General features: G+C 37.6%; 1 protein-coding gene across 2 annotated transcripts in view; it reads right to left on the bottom strand.

Annotated features, from left to right (window-relative positions):
- Window positions 1-22,347, bottom strand: part of LOC113132124 (cGMP-dependent protein kinase 1) — a 69,254-nt gene that overhangs the window by 28,454 nt on the left and 18,453 nt on the right. For both annotated transcript variants that reach the window (XM_026309987.1, XM_026309986.1), the window contains exon 3: window positions 16,996-17,109. In XM_026309987.1, coding sequence (XP_026165772.1) covers window positions 16,996-17,109 — 114 coding nt within the window. The remainder of the gene's footprint in view (window positions 1-16,995; window positions 17,110-22,347) is intronic.

The following is a 22,347-nucleotide window of genomic DNA, read 5'->3' as shown; positions in this document are numbered from 1 at the left end:
TAATCCAGTAGAGGCCTGACCACAAGTACTACTTTGGGGAACTTGGTAGTGAACATAGTAAAGGCTAGTTGCTCTAAACTGGATTGCATTGTTGCTGCAGCTGGTAACACCTGTTAATCTTGTCCACATCATGTAATGCACATCATATGTAGCACATGAAAAATACACTGGACTAGACCGGTGTTGCTTTTTAGACTGAATATGCTCATTCATTAGTCTTTGTAGCATTTCTTTCAGTTTTCCTGTTGTCACAGTGGTAAAATATTTAAAATGTATGTGTCTGTTTCAAGCAACATGGAAACGTGGCAAAGTAACAAGACATAAAAAAAATGGTTCTCCTTAGCACCGCAAAAGTGACATTATAAAGTGCAACAACTCGTCTGTGCTTAGATCAAAAATTGTTGTTTTGATGCGTGTCATATACCACCAGTGGGTGCTGTACTTTATTGTTCACCCATCCATTATCTATACTGCTTATTGCTGTCAAGGGTCGCCACCAGATAAAGTCCTTTGAAATGCAGCATGTGTTTTCTGAATTTTAGAAAAAGGTTAAATAAAATCAATACGAAAAAGCACTTTTATAATTTAACGCTCCACCACTTGCATGTGATATGCTTGCTCTCCTATTTTACCTCAAGATATGTCAGCTTTGAGATATTAATAGTGTGTGTGTGTGGGGGGGGGGTGTTGAGCATTATTAAGAACTGTACATGTCTCATTTCCTAACTTTAAGTAGGACAATTACAAAATTCAGCATAGCATATGTGTCTGCTGTGGACAGACTGCATCTCACCACTGATTAGAGATGAACAATCATGTATTACTATTAGTTGTAGGACTACCACTAACTATAGCTTTTATTATTGGTTAATCTGCCAGTTACTCCCTTGCACATTAAATGATCACTCACAGTTCAACCTTTTTACTGAGCAGTTATCCTCTAGTTACAGAGCCTTAGATCAACACGTATGTGTTATGTCACTGAAATCCTGGAAACATAGTGGAAAATAATTTCCTGAATAGAGCAGGAACCCTGCTGTTTGGATATGGTGTTTGTTGTCGATACTGCCAAAACTGAACAACCTGCTTCTTTAGCATGCCTGGCCTCAATAGAGAGTATCTGTGTTTAAGCCAGAGGAAAACAGGCACATATGCAGTGGAAGGAGTCACACATTCATTTGGTAAAGTTATAATTCACTGTAACTGAATTTCAGCCCAGGGCATTATGCAGATGCCCTGTATGTGTTTGTTCTTGTAATCTATTTTTTTTGCTCATGGAATTCTATAAATGTAGGATGAGATGAACATTTCTTTTCTGAACTCTGGTTATTGAGTATGAGTTTTGGAAACATCCAAACGTTTGTGTTGCAGTGACTGTAATTTTGATTTCTGTTGTGAGGCACTGTATTTTAATGCAGTCTGCAATGACTCAAAACTCTTGTCTGGCTCATGATGAGGTATAAGGCATCTGTCATTTGCACAATCCAAAATTCTGGAGAGGGGGATTATAATAATGTGGTCTATGTTTCTTTTTATTTATGTATTTTAATTATTATTACAAATTTTAATATATAAGACCACCTGTAATGTGGTTTCTGCCTCCACCAATCCTTTTGTGCTGTTATTATTATTATTATTATTAGTATGTGCTTGACTGAATGATCATTTTAGCACTTTTAGATGATTAACCTGGGGTTATATAGCTGTGACAGAGTAAGTGATGTCTCCAAAGTAATTAGTGAGGCCAGTCACCGTAAGAATATTCACTCTGGCATATTGTTGTAATGTTTGGGTTTGAGGGCAGTAGAAGTGGTTTTCACCATCACTCTAACAACCTTTTGTGCTGTCAGATGTGACTTTCTTACTCCTGCAACTTAACATTTTTAATTTCTCCCACTTGCCTACCATAAATTTAAAAAAAAAAAAAAAAAAAATCCCATTCACTTTACTCTGCTCATTGACTGAGACACACACAGTCACATTTATCCCATAGTCACGTGAACTGTACTCCATCGAGGCTTCCTACATGGCTTGTTTTGGAAGGCGTTAAGAGAGCAATGCTGTCAGGGCCGCAGGGTGGAAGAGTGTAATCTCCTTTCCCCCTAAGTCATTAATAACATCAGCCAAGTTTGATTACATCTGGATGAGCCCTTTAGAGCGTGAGAAAGAAAGACAGGTCATTTACGGTAGGCAGTGTCACAGAGCCTAAAGAAAGAGGAAAACAGAAGAATTATCTTCATAATTACAGCCTTAATTATAATTACTATCATTGAAGCTTAAAGGAACATAACACTGTAAGAAAACAAATACATTGGACCATGTTTGGCAATGACTACAAGGTGTAATAGCTTTCTAAAGTTATTATGCCAAACAACAACCTGTGATTTGCATAGTTTGTGAACTGGCCCAGTCTTTCTTAGGGTGCTAGCATGTGCTTGTATGGCAACTTAACATTTCACTGACTCATAAATTAGCTGGCTTAATCATGCATTCTCCCGCTGCTAATAGTCGTGCCATATTCAGTAACCCATGATTATGGAGCAACCATTGCTTAAAAAATATTTAGATGAACGTCATCCCACACGCCATCCATGCCTCTTGCTCTCCCCTGGTATGCTGCATGGAGTAACTAACTGAAAAAACACATTGTACCTTTTGAGTTCACGGTTTTGGTCCAAATTATTAATTTGGAATAAACCAGAAGAGAGAAAACAGTTATTTTCACCATAAAAGATGGATGTGTTGATCTATCGCCAGAGGAAGCTAATTTTGCTAATTATCACTATGCATAAAGTACAGCTGCCAATGTAAATTAGTTTTGCACAGAAAACCATGTATTATTAAATTTTGACCAGACGGTGAGACAGATGAAATTACGCATTAGGATGGTCAGTAGTCACTCATCATCTGGGAACAGTGAATAAGTGAAAACTCTTGGTTGATTATGTTTTCACTTAATTGATTAATCAGATTTTTAGAAAAGAATATTAAGAAGTCGTTTCAACATTTTGTTTTCAAAATATGAACCTTAACTGAGCTTGCCACGCATGTAATAAAAAATAAAACAACAAATAAAATAAAAAGGTTGCTTATTTAATAGGATTTCATACTGAAGGCAAACGTGAATGGCACCTGAACAGTTCAACATTACTAGACATTATCCTGGTAAGCTGCATGTAAAAACGTAATTGTCCGAGGAACACGGACTGGGTATTAGCCAGACATTTCTCGTAAGAGGTGTGAGCCAGCGGCTGACAGACCGTCTCTTTCCTGGGGTTTATATGTGAAAACGGCAACCTTTAATCTACACCAACTCCAATACGCATTCAGTCATCAGAACAGCAGTGTGTGTATGTGACATTTTGTCACCTTGACAGACACAGGTCTCATGCCAGTCAGTTTGGATTTACAAAAATGAGATAAAACACAAGTCTGCTTAATGAGATGCACAAGTTACTGTGTCAATTGGCCTGAGAACCATAAACATTTTACTGAATGACTGATTATCTTCTCACATAATAGAAAAACAAGAACAAGGAGGCACCACCGCTATTGACAAAGCAATGTGAAAACTGCTTAATTATAGAAAGTTGTGGCTTTTACTCTTCTCCACTTCTGTCATTTCATCTCCGCAACTGCTCATGTTGGCACCGTGTGCTGCAGCAAACATCTACATCATTAGACCTAACTAATCAATAAATACGTTCGATGCCAACTATTTTAATAATCGTTTTAATGATTTATTGTTGCAATGCTAGATTTGTCTTTGGGGAATCATCAATATTTGGCATAGCAATCCATCTAGTAGTTTTGCGATGTTTCTGCTTTGAAGTATACACCAGCTGACCATATGACTGGCCAACAGCCTGACATAGAGATCCTTAGACTAATGCTGCTGGCAAAGCCAAAAAGACGAAATAGGGATATGTGTTAACAGGAATCTGTGCTCAATCAGTATCATACCTTTTACAAAAAACGTTGTGTATTTTGGCAAAATTTTGCATTCTCGGACAAAAGAAGGCAAAAGAACCACTTGAGTGGTACAGCGGTGGTACAATTTTATGAGTGATAATTAATAGACTTAATAATTAGTAATATTGATATATAATTGCTGATGCTGGGTGTTGATTGTGGGGCAGGGTCAACAGGCAGACAGTTGCTTCAGTGAAATGAAGCAGCAATGTTCATTTTGGGGATATGTAAATAAAATGGTTAAAATAGTGACAGCTGTTTGGTCTTCATTGTACTTAAACGTAGAAGCACAAAGATGAATGGGTTTATTGTAATTTTTCTCTTTTCTATAAAAATGTCATTGCATCATAAGCTAAGCACTGCTAACTGAGCTGATACTATCAATGGTACAGACTACTCTTTTAGAGGGAACAAAAGAGCATACATTGATTTCCTCTCCCCACTGCATCTGACCACCAGTTTTAAAAAAAAATGACCTTTTCAGCGTAAATTTATTTTTCATTAGGCTGAGAGATAAATTTTAATTATTGTCCTCGTTGTTATAGACAATCAACCAGAAACAATTCGTCACAGAGGAAATCAGTTTGAATAACCTGATAAATTTCAAACTGCCTGGCTGTAGAAAATCAAATGGAGGAAATGAAGTGCGCTTGCTATTCATCAGCAAGTGGGTTATTTTTAGGCTGTGGTTCAGGTTGTATCAGGTAACACATTTCTCCATATAACCAGTATAACCGGACAACTCAAACACCACACTGTCAAATTATTCATTTGTCAGCCATATCCTGAGAGCAGTGTAAAAGCATGCGTCACACATTGTCATCTGGCTTTAGTCATGTAATAATAGTCATAATATCTTACTGAATAAGTGAACCAAAGTGCCTACTGTAAAATTACTACAAACACGAGTATTTTTTTTTTTTCAGCTCTGACAACAAGGGAATGGCTCGTTGTGCTGTTGTGAAATTTCATCAGGCTTTCTGTCAGTCAAAACTGATGTTTTGCACCCCGCTGAGGCAAAAACATCAAATCTCTGCACCCAAAAATACAGAGCGAAGCCAGAGCGATAATTCCCCTGACTGCTTTGCCAGAACGTGATGAATAAGTTTCTGTGTCTGTGTGAGTGACTGACTGCATGCCAGCATACACACTTTGTATATGTGTGCATGCCACTTGTGTTCATTTTTTAGAGAGACTGCAATTACTCTGACAAGGGACCTATTTACTCTGCTGGAGACTTGCATTCAGTTCAGTTTCTGGTATCACTACCCAGACATCAATCAAACTAAAGAGTGGCTCAGAGATTACAAATATTTTTCTGTTTAAGGGTTGTCCTTGGGAAAATTCAATTTTACCATGTTCAAAATATTAGGGATAACCTAAAAATTACAACTTCAAAACTACATAATAACCTGTGTCCTGTTTTATTTGTCTTAATCTCCAGTTTCTCTATCTCCAGCCTACTGGTGAGCTCTTACAGTGTTATTATTCTGCCACCTGCAGTTAGTTTCAATTTAACATGCTGTTGCCAGTAGCAACCAATACTCGCACAATTGTAGTAGTTTAAATGGCAATGTGGGTTGTATACAAAACACTTTAATTCACTCATTCGCTATTCCTGATACACAATGAGAGATATATCGCTATAGAAATTGTTTACTTAATATTAAGTTTTAAATTGAGATTTTGGACACTTATCATTACGAGTTGTGCCACTGTAAACTTTGCATCTTTAAATTGTGTGGCGGTTAGGAGAAAATTGTATTCATGCACAGAAATTGGATGCAGATTAACATGTCACATGTTCACCTTGATTGTAGGAGAAAAACATGGTGGCAACATGTTTTTTTGTGTGCAATTTGGGTTTGACAGATGTGATGTGATGGGAACCATAGCCATGATCTAAGCCTAAGTCAATTTGCTGCCTTCATTACTGGCAATATTTGCATGCCTTGGGGAAGCCCTATATTTTATACTTAGGCTTAGGTTATGGCTATGGTTCCCATCACATCTTTTTATTAGGCTTTTAATAATTTGTGACTCCAGTTTTGTTGTTACTGTAGTGAGTAAAGTTTTCCAGCTCCTCCAGTGGGACCCTGAGGCATTCCCAGAGATTTATAATCTTCCAGTGGTTTCAGAGTCTATCCCGGGGCCTCCTACAAACTTGGGCGTGCCTGGAAAACCTCCACTGGAAGGCACCCAGGAGGCATCCAAATCAGCTACTCAAATCACTTAACCCTTTGATGCAACCAAGTACATTTTTGTGTTTTTGGATTTTAATTTGTAGCACATTTTTGTGCAAAGGGAAATTAACATAACTTTTTAAAAAACTGATTCCTTTCAATGTAAAGGATTAGAGGCTCTACTCTGAGCTCTCTCCAGATGTCCAAAATCTGCTCCTTATGTCTACAGCCCATGAGGAAATGGATAGTAGTGAAAAAACTGTAATATTTAGTGTTATGTATAAACTTCTATACTTCTGCCATCATTATGTATATAATTCAGTTGTTTAGCCTTGCTGTAGGCTAAATGCACCTTGAATTAATGCAGAAGAATGAAGATATTTTAGGTGTTAGCACCCACCTTGGATATAGTAGATATAGGCGCTTGTTATTTAAAACTAAAAATTTCAAAGGCCATCCTCTGTCTTTAGCCATTATTAAGGTGCATTTATCCTACTTCAAAACACAGCAACTGCACTTTACACATAATAAAGCCAGAAGAATTATAGTGTTAAATAAAACAGTTCTCAATTATCCATTGCTTATGGGGCATAAAAGTAAGCTCAGTATTGCAAGGGTGAAAGTCAGCAAGTAGAACTTCAATTGGTTAGTTGCTTTAATTGTTTCTGTAATACCAAACATCAGACCATGATGTCACTGCATTTTATTTTATTTTATTTTATTTTTTTTTTTTTTGTGGTCAGCAGGATTTGACAAAGAAAAATGTGTCTGAAAACTGATGGAAGCAGGAAAGGAAATATTAGGGGCACGATTACCTGTTTACCTGAAAGAGCAAGCAAAACTTAGCTAATATTAGTCATCAGTAGATAAAAAAATATGCTTCATCCATATGTATTAAGCAATGTGTTGCTTCTAATCCTGCTCTTCACTGCCAGCCATACAGCATGTTCTGTACAGGATGTTTTTTCACCAGTTACGGAACAACAATCATTATTTCTTGGACGAACCTTCACTCTGACTGACTAGACATCAGTGAATATGGCCGTGTGGCTACAAATGGCTGGACCACTGGACCACACTTATCTTGTGGTTTCAGTTGAAAAATGGAAAAATATGACACATTTTACATTTAAATATGTAACACACATTATCAACGATTATGGATTTTGTCGGTACGATTATAATCTGAGGAATAACCATGGTTGCAATTATGCTTTCATTAAATTCACATTACTGATGTATAAAATTACATGAAAACTCATTAGGTTTTAATGTGTTATTTATTGCTGCCTTTTGAAACCGAGACAATACAGTAACCAAATGATACAAAATAAGTCCCCCTCTCCCCTGGAATTAAAATAAAGTGACTGCTATGTAAACATCTGTCTGTATTTCCCTTTTGAAAATAACAAATGGAATTAGATCACAAAATGATTTTGTGTTTTTGGTTTGTGTATTCTTTCTGCATTTCTTTTGGACCTGAGGTAGAGCTGCTACTGCCTGGAAGTCTCCAAGCTACTGATGTTATTTTAGTGTTTAACTCCTGGCGTATTAACTTATAAACCCCATCATTTCCTGAACACAGACAAAGGGGGAAGCAACAAGATGTAACATTCAATGTTCCATAGACTAACTTTACATGCTGCTTTGTTTACATTGTACTGAAAGCTCAACTCTTACTGCTATGGCATTTATTGTGATATATTTAATTCCCTACAGCCTCCAATGTTGCATTAAGTAATTTGGCATGTAATTTAACTCAGTTATCATCTTTACTTGGGTAGCTGGGTGGTGATCCTGCAGGTGATTTGATTTATTAGCTCCTTTAAGAGCAAATTTTTTACTGTTAAGTTTTCTAAACGTGATCTATCATCTTCAGTTACTGGAGCATTTTGGTCTACCTAAATTACTTCCACACTACTGACTACAGGCATTTGTAGACATTTTCTTCAGAAACGGCTCCATTACAGATTTGTTTTGACTTAGGTAGATCATAGTTTATATAACATCTGTAAAGCTACATGTGTTGAAATTTATGGAGCTCTTTTTAAAGGTGCATTGTGTAAGATTTGCAAGATTTAGTGGCATCTAGTTATGTGTTTGTAGATTGCAGCCTTTTAAGTACCCCCCAGTTTCCAGGCACAAGGGGAGAGTACGGTGGATGTCTTTAACTTTAAAGCAAATTACAATTAGAGCCAGTTTTTGGTTTGTTCATTTTGGGTCACTGTAGAAACATGGTGGTGCAACATGGCTTCCTTTGTTAATAAAAACCCATTCCTATGTAGATTTAAAAGGCTCATCCTGAGATTAAGAAAATGCAGTGGTTGTTTTCCATTGATTACAAATGAGCAACAACATATTAAGGAATGCCATATTCCATTTCTGCTAATAGCTGATTCTAAATATTACACATTGAACCTTTAAGTGCCATTGAACATTGAACCTTTAAGTGCCATTATCTCTATTCTACCTAGCTAGAATGTGTCTTAGTGTGGTATGAATGCTGCATGGATGTGTTTGTTCTTACCTTTTAAGTAGCTGTAGTATGAGATTACATGCAAGTACCACCTAAATTAAAATACAGCTAAGAGAAGCAGTCCTACAAAGTTACCTGACTCATGTTCTGCCACAGATACCCAGATACAATTCCAGCAAAATTGTTTTTAAAAAATATATAAGCAATGCAAATGTCCACTAGGTAATACCAAATGAACAGAAAGGAAATAAATCCTTCAGTACAGAGCTATCCCCAGTTACCCAGGATTATCCCCCAGCAAAATTCATGTTTATATGTGTTAGCCTGTCAATGTTGTCACATTAGGCTATTAGCATAGCATAAAATATTTCCAAGAAAAGCAGTTTGTGTGCAGCCTTTTATTATTTTTTTTATTGACTATATTATGCTGCTCTCTGAGGTTGCATCTCTGGTTATTTTAACCTTCCAAGCTGTCTAGAGCCCCAGAAGAGCCTCTTGCTCTGGGCTCACACCTGCTCTCCAGCTGAGAATCATGACAACAGCACCAGCAGGGGCCCACAGTCCAAATGCACACAAACACACCAGGGCAACCATTTACACATGCACATACACACTGGACAGGAATTCTGTCTACCAAAGGCACTATTTGTCTTCTCCTCTCTGTTCCTTTTTTTTTTTTTCTTTTTTCATCTAGCCAATAATTTGTTGATCCCTGGTCATGGAATTCCCCTTGTTCTCTGCACACATCAGTGAAAGGCGATGAAAGGACAATGATGGTGCCCTAGGTTTTTCAACAAAATATTGGGACATCATTATAGACATGTCAGTCACAGCATCTGAGATGCTTCTTTGTGGGCTTTTTTTTTTTTTTTTCAAGTCATTAGTAATTCCGGCCTCTTTCTTTAGTGCAATTTGAGATGTTATCTATATTTCTCTGCTTGTCTAATTGCTTGTCTGCATTCCGATGTGGCATGTTCACATAACCTTTATAGTTCGTTTGCCATTTCTCTCATTTTAGTGTTTATATGTTTATGCTTAGCTTACTCATTATTGTGAGTAGCCTAAGATTGTAAACAAAACAAAAAAACCTGTGGACTTTACTAGTTTTCCTAAAAGCCCTTATCTCTAGCTCTTCACAACCCAGCCCTGTATAATAATGGTGCACAGGTTCACAGAAAAAAAAAAACAACCTGAGTTTACAATAATCTAATTTGATTTATATATAAAAGCTGCATAGTTTTGAATCAGCACATTATATATTTCTAATATTCTTGGCCACTAGAAGTCTGAAGTCATTTGACAATTTATTCAACAGTACAGTCTGTCCAAATACTGAGCAAAACACTAAGTGTGGAATGACTTGCCAGTGGAAATGGAAGATGATTATTGCATATCTATCTAGCAAGCATCTGCTAAATTTAAAGATATAGTCCACTGTTTTTCAACTTTATGTCCATGACTGTAAAAACATCTAAAATTACACAACTGTAGATAAACTGAAAGTGTTGTAAGCATTCACCAGGTTTAAAACATTTAAATAATTGATTTTGACTTTGAGGCAGCTGTGACTGGAAATTAATAATGAAAATTGAGGTCTCAGATTAAACTATAAAATGTATACCTGAGGCTTAACCTGGGGCTAACACATCAGGTCACAGAAAACACTTCTTGTTTTTGTCCACTCTTACTAACCCAGCTGGTTAGTTGCTAATACAGGTCGCTATGATGCTGTCACCCACAGAGCAGAGGCCACAGTGGCCTGCTGTACCTCCACAGACCCACATTTATGGCTCGTTCTCCTTAAACATTTGTCCAGCAGCTATACTTGCATTATATCATTAGCAGCATTATACTGTGTTCTTGAATGCTAAATGTGGCTAATGTAGCTGCTAACATTTGCTACATTGGTATTGTTGTAAAACAGAAGAAACACTCACACTAGTATTTTTACTACATTAGCATGGAAAACTATTACTCTAGGGGAGGGCCCCATAGCTGTGTCACTGTTTTAGAATTCAGATGAATTTACAGGAAACTGCACATTTGAAATGCAAATTGAAGTACTCAGTCTGGCTTCCTAAAAGCACCAGTGTAATGGCCTTTGCTGGTAGGGTGCTTTTACACATCTTGCTTTCACTTGATTTTAATCGTTGTGAAAAAGTCATATAAAATACTGTTGTTCTTCTCCAGGGCAAATAGCTGGCACTTGATATTCTGCACTGGATCTGACATGAGAGCAGTACTCAAATGTAAAATAAGTCCAAACCAGAGTAATGACGTTGTGGAGCCACACTGATTGGGACAAAGAAAGGCTGGATGTGATTAAGTCTTAAGTGAAAATATTGCCTGCTGTTTTGAAACGCAACAAGAATGTTTTGTAAGTAATTTACACTCTTTTGTGATGCACAGATAATGCAGATATTTCACTGACAAAAAGAATAGGAATCATCAAAATAATTATGGAAGAGATCAGAGCCACATACGCACACAACCTAAAGCTAGGAGGGTAGGATTTAAAGGGCACAGTGGCAGTCGTACAAGCAACATGTTTTATTATTTAAACAAAACGGTGTCTTCAGCAAAAGGCTGGCATTTTCTGCCTTCAGCACCAGTCAAAATGTTTAATTTGGTGCCTGGTTCTCCAAAAAAGGTGAACCTGTAACTTATGTCTTTCTGCCAAAACATTGTCACTCAGTGGACAGTGTGATTCCCGAGACTGAGCAGACAGTGTTCTACATGCACATTTTCCTCTGTCAGGCTGATTATAAAGACGACTGTTTCCCCAAACCCCAACAGAAGGAAGGGTTTTTATACAGCCGAGCTATCGCTTTTTACAGGGACCATTGTTAGAAGTCTTCAGAACAATGCTGCTTATGTAGCTTAATTTTATTCCTGTGATGCCGTAACTGTGAAGTGCTCTTTTTAATAATACGAATGTATGCATGAATAATAATCCCCAGGCATAGCTAAACATTATGTTTCTGATAGTTGTCATGTTACATCTTCTGAGCGTGCAGTTTTACTTCTGAAGCAGCCATCAGAGGCTAAAAATGCAGGCTGAAGACCATACAACAGGAAGTATTTCGGCAACATGTATCTACTTATGCTGTGTTTGTATAGTTACCTGCTGTTTATATAAGTTTCAGAGTGCTTTCAGACGATCTTAACGTTCAGCAGGCAAACCTCATAGGACTGAATTCATTGAGCTGCCCAGGATGCACCCTTATAAAAATAAAGCCCTTAATTTTGAAGAACAAATTCAGCTTTAACTTGGATGGCTGCCATGCATGGGGAATGAAAATTTTCCATCATATTAATTAAGATGTGTGTTTTCATTTTTATCTCAAGTCCACATTATCTGGGGGAGATAACATATTAATGGGGCTCACTAAAAGAAAGGAAATGTCAAATGTAGAAGAATATCTGATGCACAGTATATAGCGTCTATGTTTAGGTTAGTTGACAGCAATATGCATCTAATACATGTATGCATTAGATATGCATAACATCTGTTGTTCCTGTTAGATCAGCCCAAGTACCCACCACCAGTCACCACCATGTTCCAAATGGGTTCATTTAACATTCATTTAATTTTTATTTAACACCATTAAATATAAGATTCTGTTTACTAGACATGGTAGACATTCTGATCCTAGAGTTGTTTAGGCTAGCGCCCCCCCCCCCCCCCCCCCCCCCCCCCCTCCCTTTTTCAGTAGCATTGATCTTATTTCTTTAGTTTGTGCTGCTACTAATTGGAGTGACAGATGTGTGTGTGTGTGTGTGTGTGTGTGTGTGTGTGTGTATTGATGCACACATTCTTATATTGGCTGTAATAATTTGAGTAATTGGTTGTTTGATTTGCATAGTACACTAAAAAAACAACAGAAGACAATAATAGCTTTGACCAGCACAGGGAATTTATCTATTCCAAAAGTACTTCCTATGCAAAAGCTTTGTTTTTAATTCCCAGTCTTTTAGTTTCCAGTCATTTTAATGTTACCATTTACTTGGCCATGCTTCTTTAAACAGATCATTCCTAATTCTCAAATGTGCATGGGAGCGTGGAAGAGGTGGTGTGTAACTAAGTATGGCCACCCTATGTTGTGTTATCATCAAAATAAATCCTTGTCAACCCTGATTAAACTATACAAAATTCTCTTTGTATGTGTATGTACGCAAGTGAGTGACAGATACTAAAAAGAGAGGAAGTGTGTGTGTGTGTGTGCATGCTGTGTGCCTACTGCTGGCAAACAGTCAACTGTGTGCTTGATGGCTGCCGCTAAATAGAATTTCCTTTCAAATGCACGCTGCATCCCGCCTCACCTGGATCTCCCTTTTAAAAGGTCTAAATGGCCCAGTGCTTCTAAAAATGAATCATCACATAGTTATTATTATAAACTAGTCATATGACAAAGCATTCAATATAATCCCAACTGAGTGCACAGCTGAGTTTCTGCAGTGACGTCTGAGGCTGCTTTTTCCACCACTATCATTAAGATGGAGCACACAGATAATCAGTCTCACTGATTATGTTAGGAATGACTGGCAGTGACCTCAGTCTCTAAGAGACAAGTGGTTGAAAACCATGTCAGGATTCCCGATAATCATTCGGAGTCTCCTGGACTGAGCAATGTTTTTTTTTTTTTTTGTGTGTGTATGTGCTATGTTCTCTCACCATCAACTATCCTAACCACCTAAATAACCTTTTAAATGATTAATTGGCAGAATATTTGACAGATTTGTTGACCATTAAAACAATTATTAGTTGCTGCCCTATTATTGAATACTCTTTTATTATGCTTTAGAATCTAGTGACAGTATGCATGGATGAATAAATAAAGCAGATGGCATGAAATAGGCTGGACCTGGGGAAACAATATTCTTTTATATATTTCCCACTGTTGTCATGTGGTGCAGTGACACATAGTACCGTTAGTTGACGCACAGCTTTCTGCTCAACAATGCTGAATTGCATCCTTTTATGCTGTCAATTCCAGGTCTCCATGAAACAGTGACATTTTGATTCTATAAATGAATGTTTTTTGCAGGCCACTGTCCTTCTGTCTTGTCTGTGTGCAGAAAAAAATGCCAATTTTGTCTCACTTCCCTTGAGATGGCTTTCTCATTTTGCTGTCACTGCTCTCCTGTATTTATCACCTCTCCCTTTTGTATCTCATTCCTACCCTTTTCTTCCTCTCTATACGGCCAGAATCTTCCCAATTGGCATCATGTGAAAATTATGTGATATGGATTTGATGGCAGGGGGGCTCATTTTGAAAACAGAGTCTCAGGCAACAGTTTTCAGGCTGCATGTAAAATCCTACCTCATTTGTCAAGATTAGCACAGCCAAACCCCAACTGAGGCCATAACTCTACACTTAAGTGTCTGTATCCTGAAACGAAACATAACATATTGGTTGGTGAAACTTATTGGGGGCACTACACAGCCTACTTGAATTCCTCAAGTTAGGGCAAGACTTACTTGCCATTACTGCTGGGAGTATCCATTTTGGTTGATGGAGTATAAGCAAGTGCACACATATGAAATTGACTCAGGAACCAAAAGGAGGGGGAGTGGTGGAAAACAAATATCTTTGTCAGTCTCTTCAAGAATTTCCAGTCATGTGAATACAAAAATTAATACAAATCCAACTACTCATTGTATATTTGAGAATCCTTGTTACATCTACATAAAACTGTGTAATTGGACGAATTGTACAATTACCAATTAAATCACTTTTACGCATATGAATGTAGGTATTATATATTTATTTACTGAGCCTTCTGTTTTGTGTGTTACGTCAATTTAATCAATTTAGCAGTGATTTTGCGTATTTAATACATTTTACTTGAAATCAAATGTAATGCCTTACTGCCAGCCAATCCAATTTTTTTTTTCTTTCCATGCACTGTTTGGTTTCCATTCATACTAGTATGGTTTAATAAGAAACATGCAGAGAATTGAAAATTATGTTTGTGAAAGAGAATTTATCTTAGTGAACGTTATGTCTGCTTTTATTGTTGTCCAAATCATGTTATTCCTTTGTTGTGAAACTGTTTTAAGTGCAGCTCCATTTACAGCTCACTCTGAATTGCCAAACTCAAGTCAGTTTCAAGTCAATATTCTGCCAGGAATAGAAACAAATGATGCCTGGAACATAGGAAAAACACAATGAAAAATCTTTAACTGCATAGTATGCTTTGGAAATGGGTGGCACTAACTTAAAGTAAATTTAAGTTAAAATGGATATGCTGTATCTAAATTATAGTGCTTTTAGTAGAAAGACTGACATTAAAATTCTATTCACATTTTAAACATTTGTCTTTAGCATTTATGTGCAAGGTTTAAAGGTTCAATATGTAATATTTGGAACAATGTGTAATATTGTCAGAAATTGAATATAATTTTCAAAAATATGTTGGTGGGGTCAGAAGGTTGCACTAGATGCTGCTAAATCTTTCACATTTTACACATTGCACCTTTTAAGCTAAGAAAACAGTTGAAATACCATCAATATACCTACCTAACCACAAAGCTTTGAGTTGTTATTGGTTGGGTGGGCTGTTCAATTCACTTTGTTCAAAGCATGACTGCACACATTTTCTCTAAATAAGCCATTGCACATAATCACTCCTAATTGTTTTGGTGAGTTTTCTTAATGGGTGACAGAATCCAATAATCTCTTCATTATCACAGCTAGCAATATTGCCATTATAAAGTGAGTTACGTTTGCAGAAAGAGAAAAGGAAATACTATACATATTTTTATGGATGAGCCCCACTGAGTCTACATCAGCATCATCTAAATTCCTCCAAGATGTGCTGTAATTACTCATGCACATAACTTTGGAGACCATGCAATGTAAATTGAAATTACATCGAGGATATAACCTCCTACAGGGTTCCACACACAGATCAAATTAAATTGGTTGACTAGAAGCTCAACCCCCACTCACACTCATGAAGTAGCTGCATACTGTAGTTTCCACTGAAAGCCATCACCTCTGGTAGCTACTGTGGCATTCCCTGACACATTCTTGTGCAGAGACATACATTAAATCAACTGTGACTCTCAAAGACAGTGCCAATGACCCTGTTAGGCTATAAACACACATCTGCTCATGTGGACAGTTTCATCATTCCTCCCATGCTGATTTTTTTTTTTTTTTTTTTTTTTATTAAATAGCCACCTCAACAGAAAAATACTGATAATATACTTGTAAAGATCATGGCAGGACAGGATTCAGGCAAATGGGATGGAGGAAGGAAACAGACAAAAAGACAGACACTGTCACAGTTGAGAAAAGGGAATATATTGTCCCATAAGAGTGGGTTTTTCTCCCTTTAGGCACTTGTTGCCATAGCGATGGGGACTGGGAATTCCATCAGGTTAGCTGGTCAGGACTAGAGGAACACGGGACATAAAAGGGGTCTGCAAGGGCTGTGCAACCTCTTTCCCACTGGTGTCAACTCTTTCCTCCACATTTGAACTCGCCTTGGTCTGCTGGCACAAAGGGGAAGCAGTTCATGCATTCATTCTTACCTAGGTCGCACATAGATCATCCCCCCCCCCAAAACCAGGGAAAAATCCCAAAGCTCACAGACTATGGATTTCTGTACCAATCTGAATGATGACAGTATGAGCAAGTGTAACACTGATACTGATCTGCATCCATTGTGTTTTTAATTAAAATGCATTAGCTGTATGTACACTGGCGCTTTCACACCGCAAACATTATCTCATATCATCTCACCTTTTGCATATTTTTTTTTTTTTTTTTTTTCCATCCCAAAGACACATTTCTAGGTATTCGCCATTTCCTTCCTCACATAAACACTATTTTTCATCCTGACACAACTATAACACACTAGTTCTCAAATGTGCATGGTCTACCATCTGTACTGTCTTTCCTCTGTCTTCTCTCCTTACTCTATTCGGCCATTCAAAATGCCAGTATAGTGATTGACCACCTACTCACCTACTTTGCATCCTTCATAATTGGAGCTTTGACACATGAAGAAGCAGAAGCAGTAAACCTTGAGATTCAGCTTACTGGGAGTCTAGAAAAATACCTAACTGGATTGTTGTGAAAAAGCAGACACGGGTGATGGGTAGTGTTTCAATATGCTGTGTTCATTGTGTTCCATGTACATGTTCATACAGAGTATGTGATCCCTCTCTCTCTCTGTTGATGTAGGTCTTTTATTTTAGATGCATGATAGAATCCTGATCCCTTTATACCCATAGATTGCAGGGGATGTTTATGTGTGTGAACAGGTGACATCATCTGTCACCTCGGAAATATGGATATTTAACATTTGCAAGCACTTTGGATGTTTTTCCAGGTGTCTGTGAAAACTCACTCTTGACAGTGGCAGTCCTGGTGCAGTTGTAGAGAATAGCCAGCTCTCCAAACACCTTTCCTGGACCCATGGTGCAGAGTTTCAGGCTCTCCTTTGTCACCTCCACTTTCCCATCTAAAAACATGCACACAAATATAGGTATGACATTAGAGATGATGGTGTTGAAATTGCATGTTTATTTTACTGCCTGATTACGCAAGTCTGTAAGTCCTCTGCTACTTTCAGTATGAGCAGCAGGCAAAGTTTGTGTGATGAAATGGAGTTGGATGATAGCTTTCCGACGGCTTTTGCTTCATTTTTGGGGGCAGCCAGCCAGAGTGCTCTTGACTCACAGACTAGAAAGAAATAAGATTATTTTGCAGTAGTGAGTTCCCAAGTGCTGCTGGTCTCCTAACAGGTCCTGTGCATGGCCCTGGTAAATAGCAAAGCAACAGCACCAAGATGAGCTACCTAAAGCTTAATACTCCCTAACTCATAGACACAGCATAGTATGCATCAAGGCAAGGTGAGGATTTCTTCTTTAAACTGTATGTGAAAATATGTCAATATTACCATAGTTGAAACATTCACAAAGACTGTCCTTTTAGTATCGTTTGAGCATGTATGGACTCGTATAGTCACCATGCAGGTCTGCATCCAAAATAAACATATTTTTGTGTGGAAAAAGCATTGCCTACTATTTGGGATATGTGGACAGGAATGATTGATTGACTAACTGCTTTTAACCTCATCAATCTTAACTAGTTCAATGATAGTAGTTATAGGTAATAATTTTATAAAAGATTTTTTTTTCCAGAGGTTGGTTATATATTTTACCACAGTACAAGTGGTCGAGCAGAGTGTAGGAAACTAAAGGCTCTAAACATTTTGTCATTGTTGCATCCATTTACCATAAATCCTAACCCTTAACATGTCTTTCACAACTGTGGTGGGTTGTTTACAGACTAGTATGTATGTTATGTTACATTATCCCCTCATTCTGTACAAGTGAAACAGACATGAACACATCTAAACACCATCTATGTATGTTTTATGTACAGTTTGTCAGATAATTCAAGTTAAAAGCAAGTGAATTGTTTTTTTTGTTTCACAGTTTAAGAGCCTCTTTGCCCCTGTACGCAGGAGGTTGTCTGCTGCCACTGTGTTTAGACGAGCCTCATCAAGGATGTATTTCCTGGAAACTCAACATTCCAGCAGGAGCATAACTCTGATTCACAAGGAGCAAAAACCCAAACAAAACAGTTAAAGTCAACCCTAGGCAACTGGTGAAATATGGCAAGATAAGTAGAGAAGACTAGTCATCCATTGAGGAAACAGTTTGGTGTATTATCTTTTTAGAGAGGGGCAGGAACAGCTCTGACAAAAAGGGTACCATATTTCAACACTAATGCTTTTCTCCACTTTGTCTTTGTTTTTTGTTTTTTTTTTGTTTTGTTTTGTTTTTTTTCGACCTTAGCAACTGTAGTGCACCTTCTTTTTTGGCATGGTAAACAATACATTACCCATTAAGACCTGGCATGAAAATCTTCAGCCTTTAAGGTGTGTTAGTGTATTAAGTTCTAAGTCTGCTGTTTTTACTGCTCCTGTTTAGCAGTCTTTTTATGTCAGACCCTTGTCTTCTGCTCAAATGATGAAACAACTGAAGACCAAATAAAACTGTGATGGGTCACCAGAAAAAGGTGCATTCAGATTTTTCAGTCCAGTTTTATCCACCATTCATTATCAGCTCAGGTATTTATAAAAACTACTAAAAATGATTGAACCACATACACACAATAAATCTTGCTTCCAAATATTTCTTTCTTTCTTTTTAAAAAAAAAAAAAGTATACTTCTTCCAAGTAAACTTTTGTAAACAGATCACTTCCTTTTGGTCACACAAGCAGCTATAAAATGTTTCATGAACTGAATTTAGCTGAATTAATTTTTGTGTCAATCTGGCCTCACAAAGTCTATGAAGACTATAATTAGAGAGCGCAGTTGACTACAAGATATAATTCTGGAGAAGAGCCACCAAGAATCGATTAAGCCCAACAAATATGTGTCAGACTAATCAGTGAACTGTAAGGGGGTACTGAGATTATGTGACTTGTCACATCTCTAAACTCCTGAGCCCTTATTATAAATTATTAAACCTGGGTGTCATAGATAATGAATGCTTTAGAAGAAAGTTGCTAATGATTTCTTGTCTTTCCGGTTTTTGAAAATTGCAAGCAAAGACGAAGACAACACTGTTTGTTGCCGTCATCTATTCATGCTGAACCCTTAGTGAAGGAGTGAACTCTTGATCATCAATTGTACAGTTTATCTGAAGTAACTATAGAGTCGTGCTTTATCAGAAGAAGCGAAACAAAAATAGTTGGCTGTTGCGGTGACGCTTTGATCCACCAGCAATAGAATATGGATTTTTTGTTTCACTTGGAAGAAACTGTAGTGGAGTCCAGGGGAAAAAAAAAAGGCTCCATGGTGATGCACAGATAGAAATAGATGCAGTACATGTCTGCATCTACACATAATTGCTACCTGTTTCAAAAGGACACAAAACGTCATTAAGTGCAATGAAGGGCAGTATCTGATTTAATAACAGCAGTGCCTTATGGATGAGTTTGTGTAAGGACAAAGACAGCAACACAACAGGCAGCAAACACTGCACTGACCGCAGGCTGTAAGGGAAATTAAGTACTCCAATTAGTCAATTACGGGTAATCTTTGAATGGTCTTTTTTTTTTTTCAGACAGTTACTCAGAGGTTCACATACCTCCATCCACACACAGATACATAGTCCAGTTAATTTTATTTTTTGTGTTTAAACAAACATGCCTTATTAGACTGCATTATCATAGCAGCTCTGAATTTATTTGAAGTTCCCCTTTTACAGGCAGGTGCTATTCAAATCTTATTCAAATAACACACACTGTCATTGGGAAGGCGATCTGATAAAGTACAGTACATTTGCATCTGACTGAGACACTCAACAACTGTGCTCTGTGTTAAGGTGACTTAAATGTGATAGAGCTGAAAATATTGCGCTGCGAAAGTGACTGCATGTAAAATGTTAACTGCCTTTAGTGTTTTTGCTGTCGATGTATCACAGCTTGTCTTCTTCCCTTGAGCTGGTGTAGCTGTTTTAATGACAGATCATTTCAGTGCGCTCCATATAGCAGGGCATCAGGACAGACCTCATAGCAGACTTCCCACTGGCTTCAGATCAGATATTATTCAAGCTGCAGTCCATTTCAAAAAGCTGCTGTCTTTTACCCTGACTTTATCTTACCCTGGTGCTAAAGACTTCACAGATAAAGAACAGTGTCAATGTGCATTTACTAATATTCTAACAGGAGTGATTTAAATAGTCAATTAAACCAGATTATAGATAAAAGCAATTTTTTTGCAATAATGTTATTACTGCTAAAGTAAACTATGTTAACATACAGTCTTTTGCACTGAGGCCATTAAGCTGTGTCCATAAATAAAGTTGAGTTTAAGGGATCAGATGCAGTTTACTGTCTTATCCCTCCTCCTCTTATCTCATTGATAGTTTTTATGTTTTTCAAGCAGCACAAAGTGGACATCAAGAAACAGGATGTGGGGGAGTTCAAATCCCATAGAGGATAACATACAACCACCATCTCATCCTGATGGGTCTTGTTCTTCTGACGTTGCTTAGGGGTCAGATTACTCAGTTCTGTCCCATCGGAACAATGGAGGATCAATGATGGTAGATCAAACAGAACATTTTCTCTTCAATCCCACCTCAGAAAATGAGGCCATTAGCACTGAAGGTTTAAAGTGGTACAACGCTGAAGTTGACACTTCTGACTTCAGGTCAGCAGTGATATGTCTGAGAGACAATAGTCACGTTCTGCCTGACTGTTTGAATGGTTTTGTGGTGGAAAAGCCATGGGAGAAACAAGACTGACGCTGAAAGCTCTTTTGGTTGAGCGTGGGATCTATTCGACAGGGACTGGAATGGGTTCAGAAAATTCCAGGCTTTTAAAAAATCACCATCTGCTATTTATTTATTTTTTTATAGATGCAGTTTGAAAGAGCTCATAAATTGTATTTTATTCAAAGTTTGTCTGACAGCCTAAAATTGTGGCCTTTGATATAATACATAGACTTTAAGCAATTTGTGTTTTCACCTTGTTTTTCAGAGAATACTTGGGACCACTCCAAAAATCCAAAAATTCAGCAGCAGAAAAGTAGTCTAGTATGAAAAATGAGACACATAAATTAAAAGGGAATACACATCAGGAAATAAAACATTTCTCAGGATGAATGCTGTGCTTTACTTCACATTCTGTGAAGAAATGTGCAAGCAGACAGTTTTTCTGTTTGGGTTTGAGTCATTTAATGATCTTCCTTATTATATTAATCTTCCCTCTCCCCAAAGTATTAATTCCTCATGATCACAGAGCTGTGACCATGTTCAATAATGAGGGAGGTAGTTCTGAAGCAGCATTCAAGCACAAGTCCTGCATATTTCTCTCCAGCTGAAAACAAACAAACCCTAGAGTTAAAAAAAAAATACAGATGTAAGCTTAAGCCAACAACAAGAATAAATAGAGAGGCAGAGAGAGTGGGAGCGCTATGTTATGTTATTAATCGGAGAGAACGGCTCAGAATGGGAAAGATTTGTATTAAATTCAAAGCACCCTGGCACTGGAAATAAACACTTGAGTGTTTTTGTTTGAGGGAATCCCTCTTTGTGTTTCAGTGGGCTGAATGAAAACAAACAGCAGGCTGATGCATAACTAGTGGCTGCCAGTATACAGACAGAGTGGGCCAACAGTGGAGTTTGATTGAAAGATGTGATGTATTTGACCAGTAGAAAGCAACAAATGTTTCAGACAGAGTGGTTACTTCTGCATCTGCCTCCCAGCACCGCAGTCATCTGTATTGTGAATGAACATCAGCAGGGTGCAACGTCACTGCTAACAGCTACATTTGAACCTACTAGAAAGCTTTTACTACTGTATATGCTACATGCGGCTGCTATCCACCTACTCTAATCACATCATGTAGCTAAACAGATGGCTACGAATGGCCACCATAAACAGAACAATATTATTTTTTTTGACCCAGACCAGATTGTAGTACTTCTGTCTTTTGTCACCTTGTATATTCTCGTTAGGTCTACACCACCTCACCAAGACAAATTCCCCATACATGAAATAACCTACTTTCATTAAACCTATTTCTGATCCTGTCATGTTGCTTAGTGTAGGTGTGGCAACTCTGGGTCTGTTTTTTGAAGGACACATGGTGGAGCAAACATAAAAAAACATTTGATGCTTGTCCTCCATCCCTCTTCCACAGTGTTATAAGTCTGCTTCATCTCCAAAAGTTATGT

This window comes from Mastacembelus armatus, chromosome 15 (assembly GCF_900324485.2).
Source record: "Mastacembelus armatus chromosome 15, fMasArm1.2, whole genome shotgun sequence".
NCBI lineage: Eukaryota > Metazoa > Chordata > Actinopteri > Synbranchiformes > Mastacembelidae > Mastacembelus > Mastacembelus armatus.
This window is presented reverse-complemented; position numbering and strand designations above follow the sequence as displayed.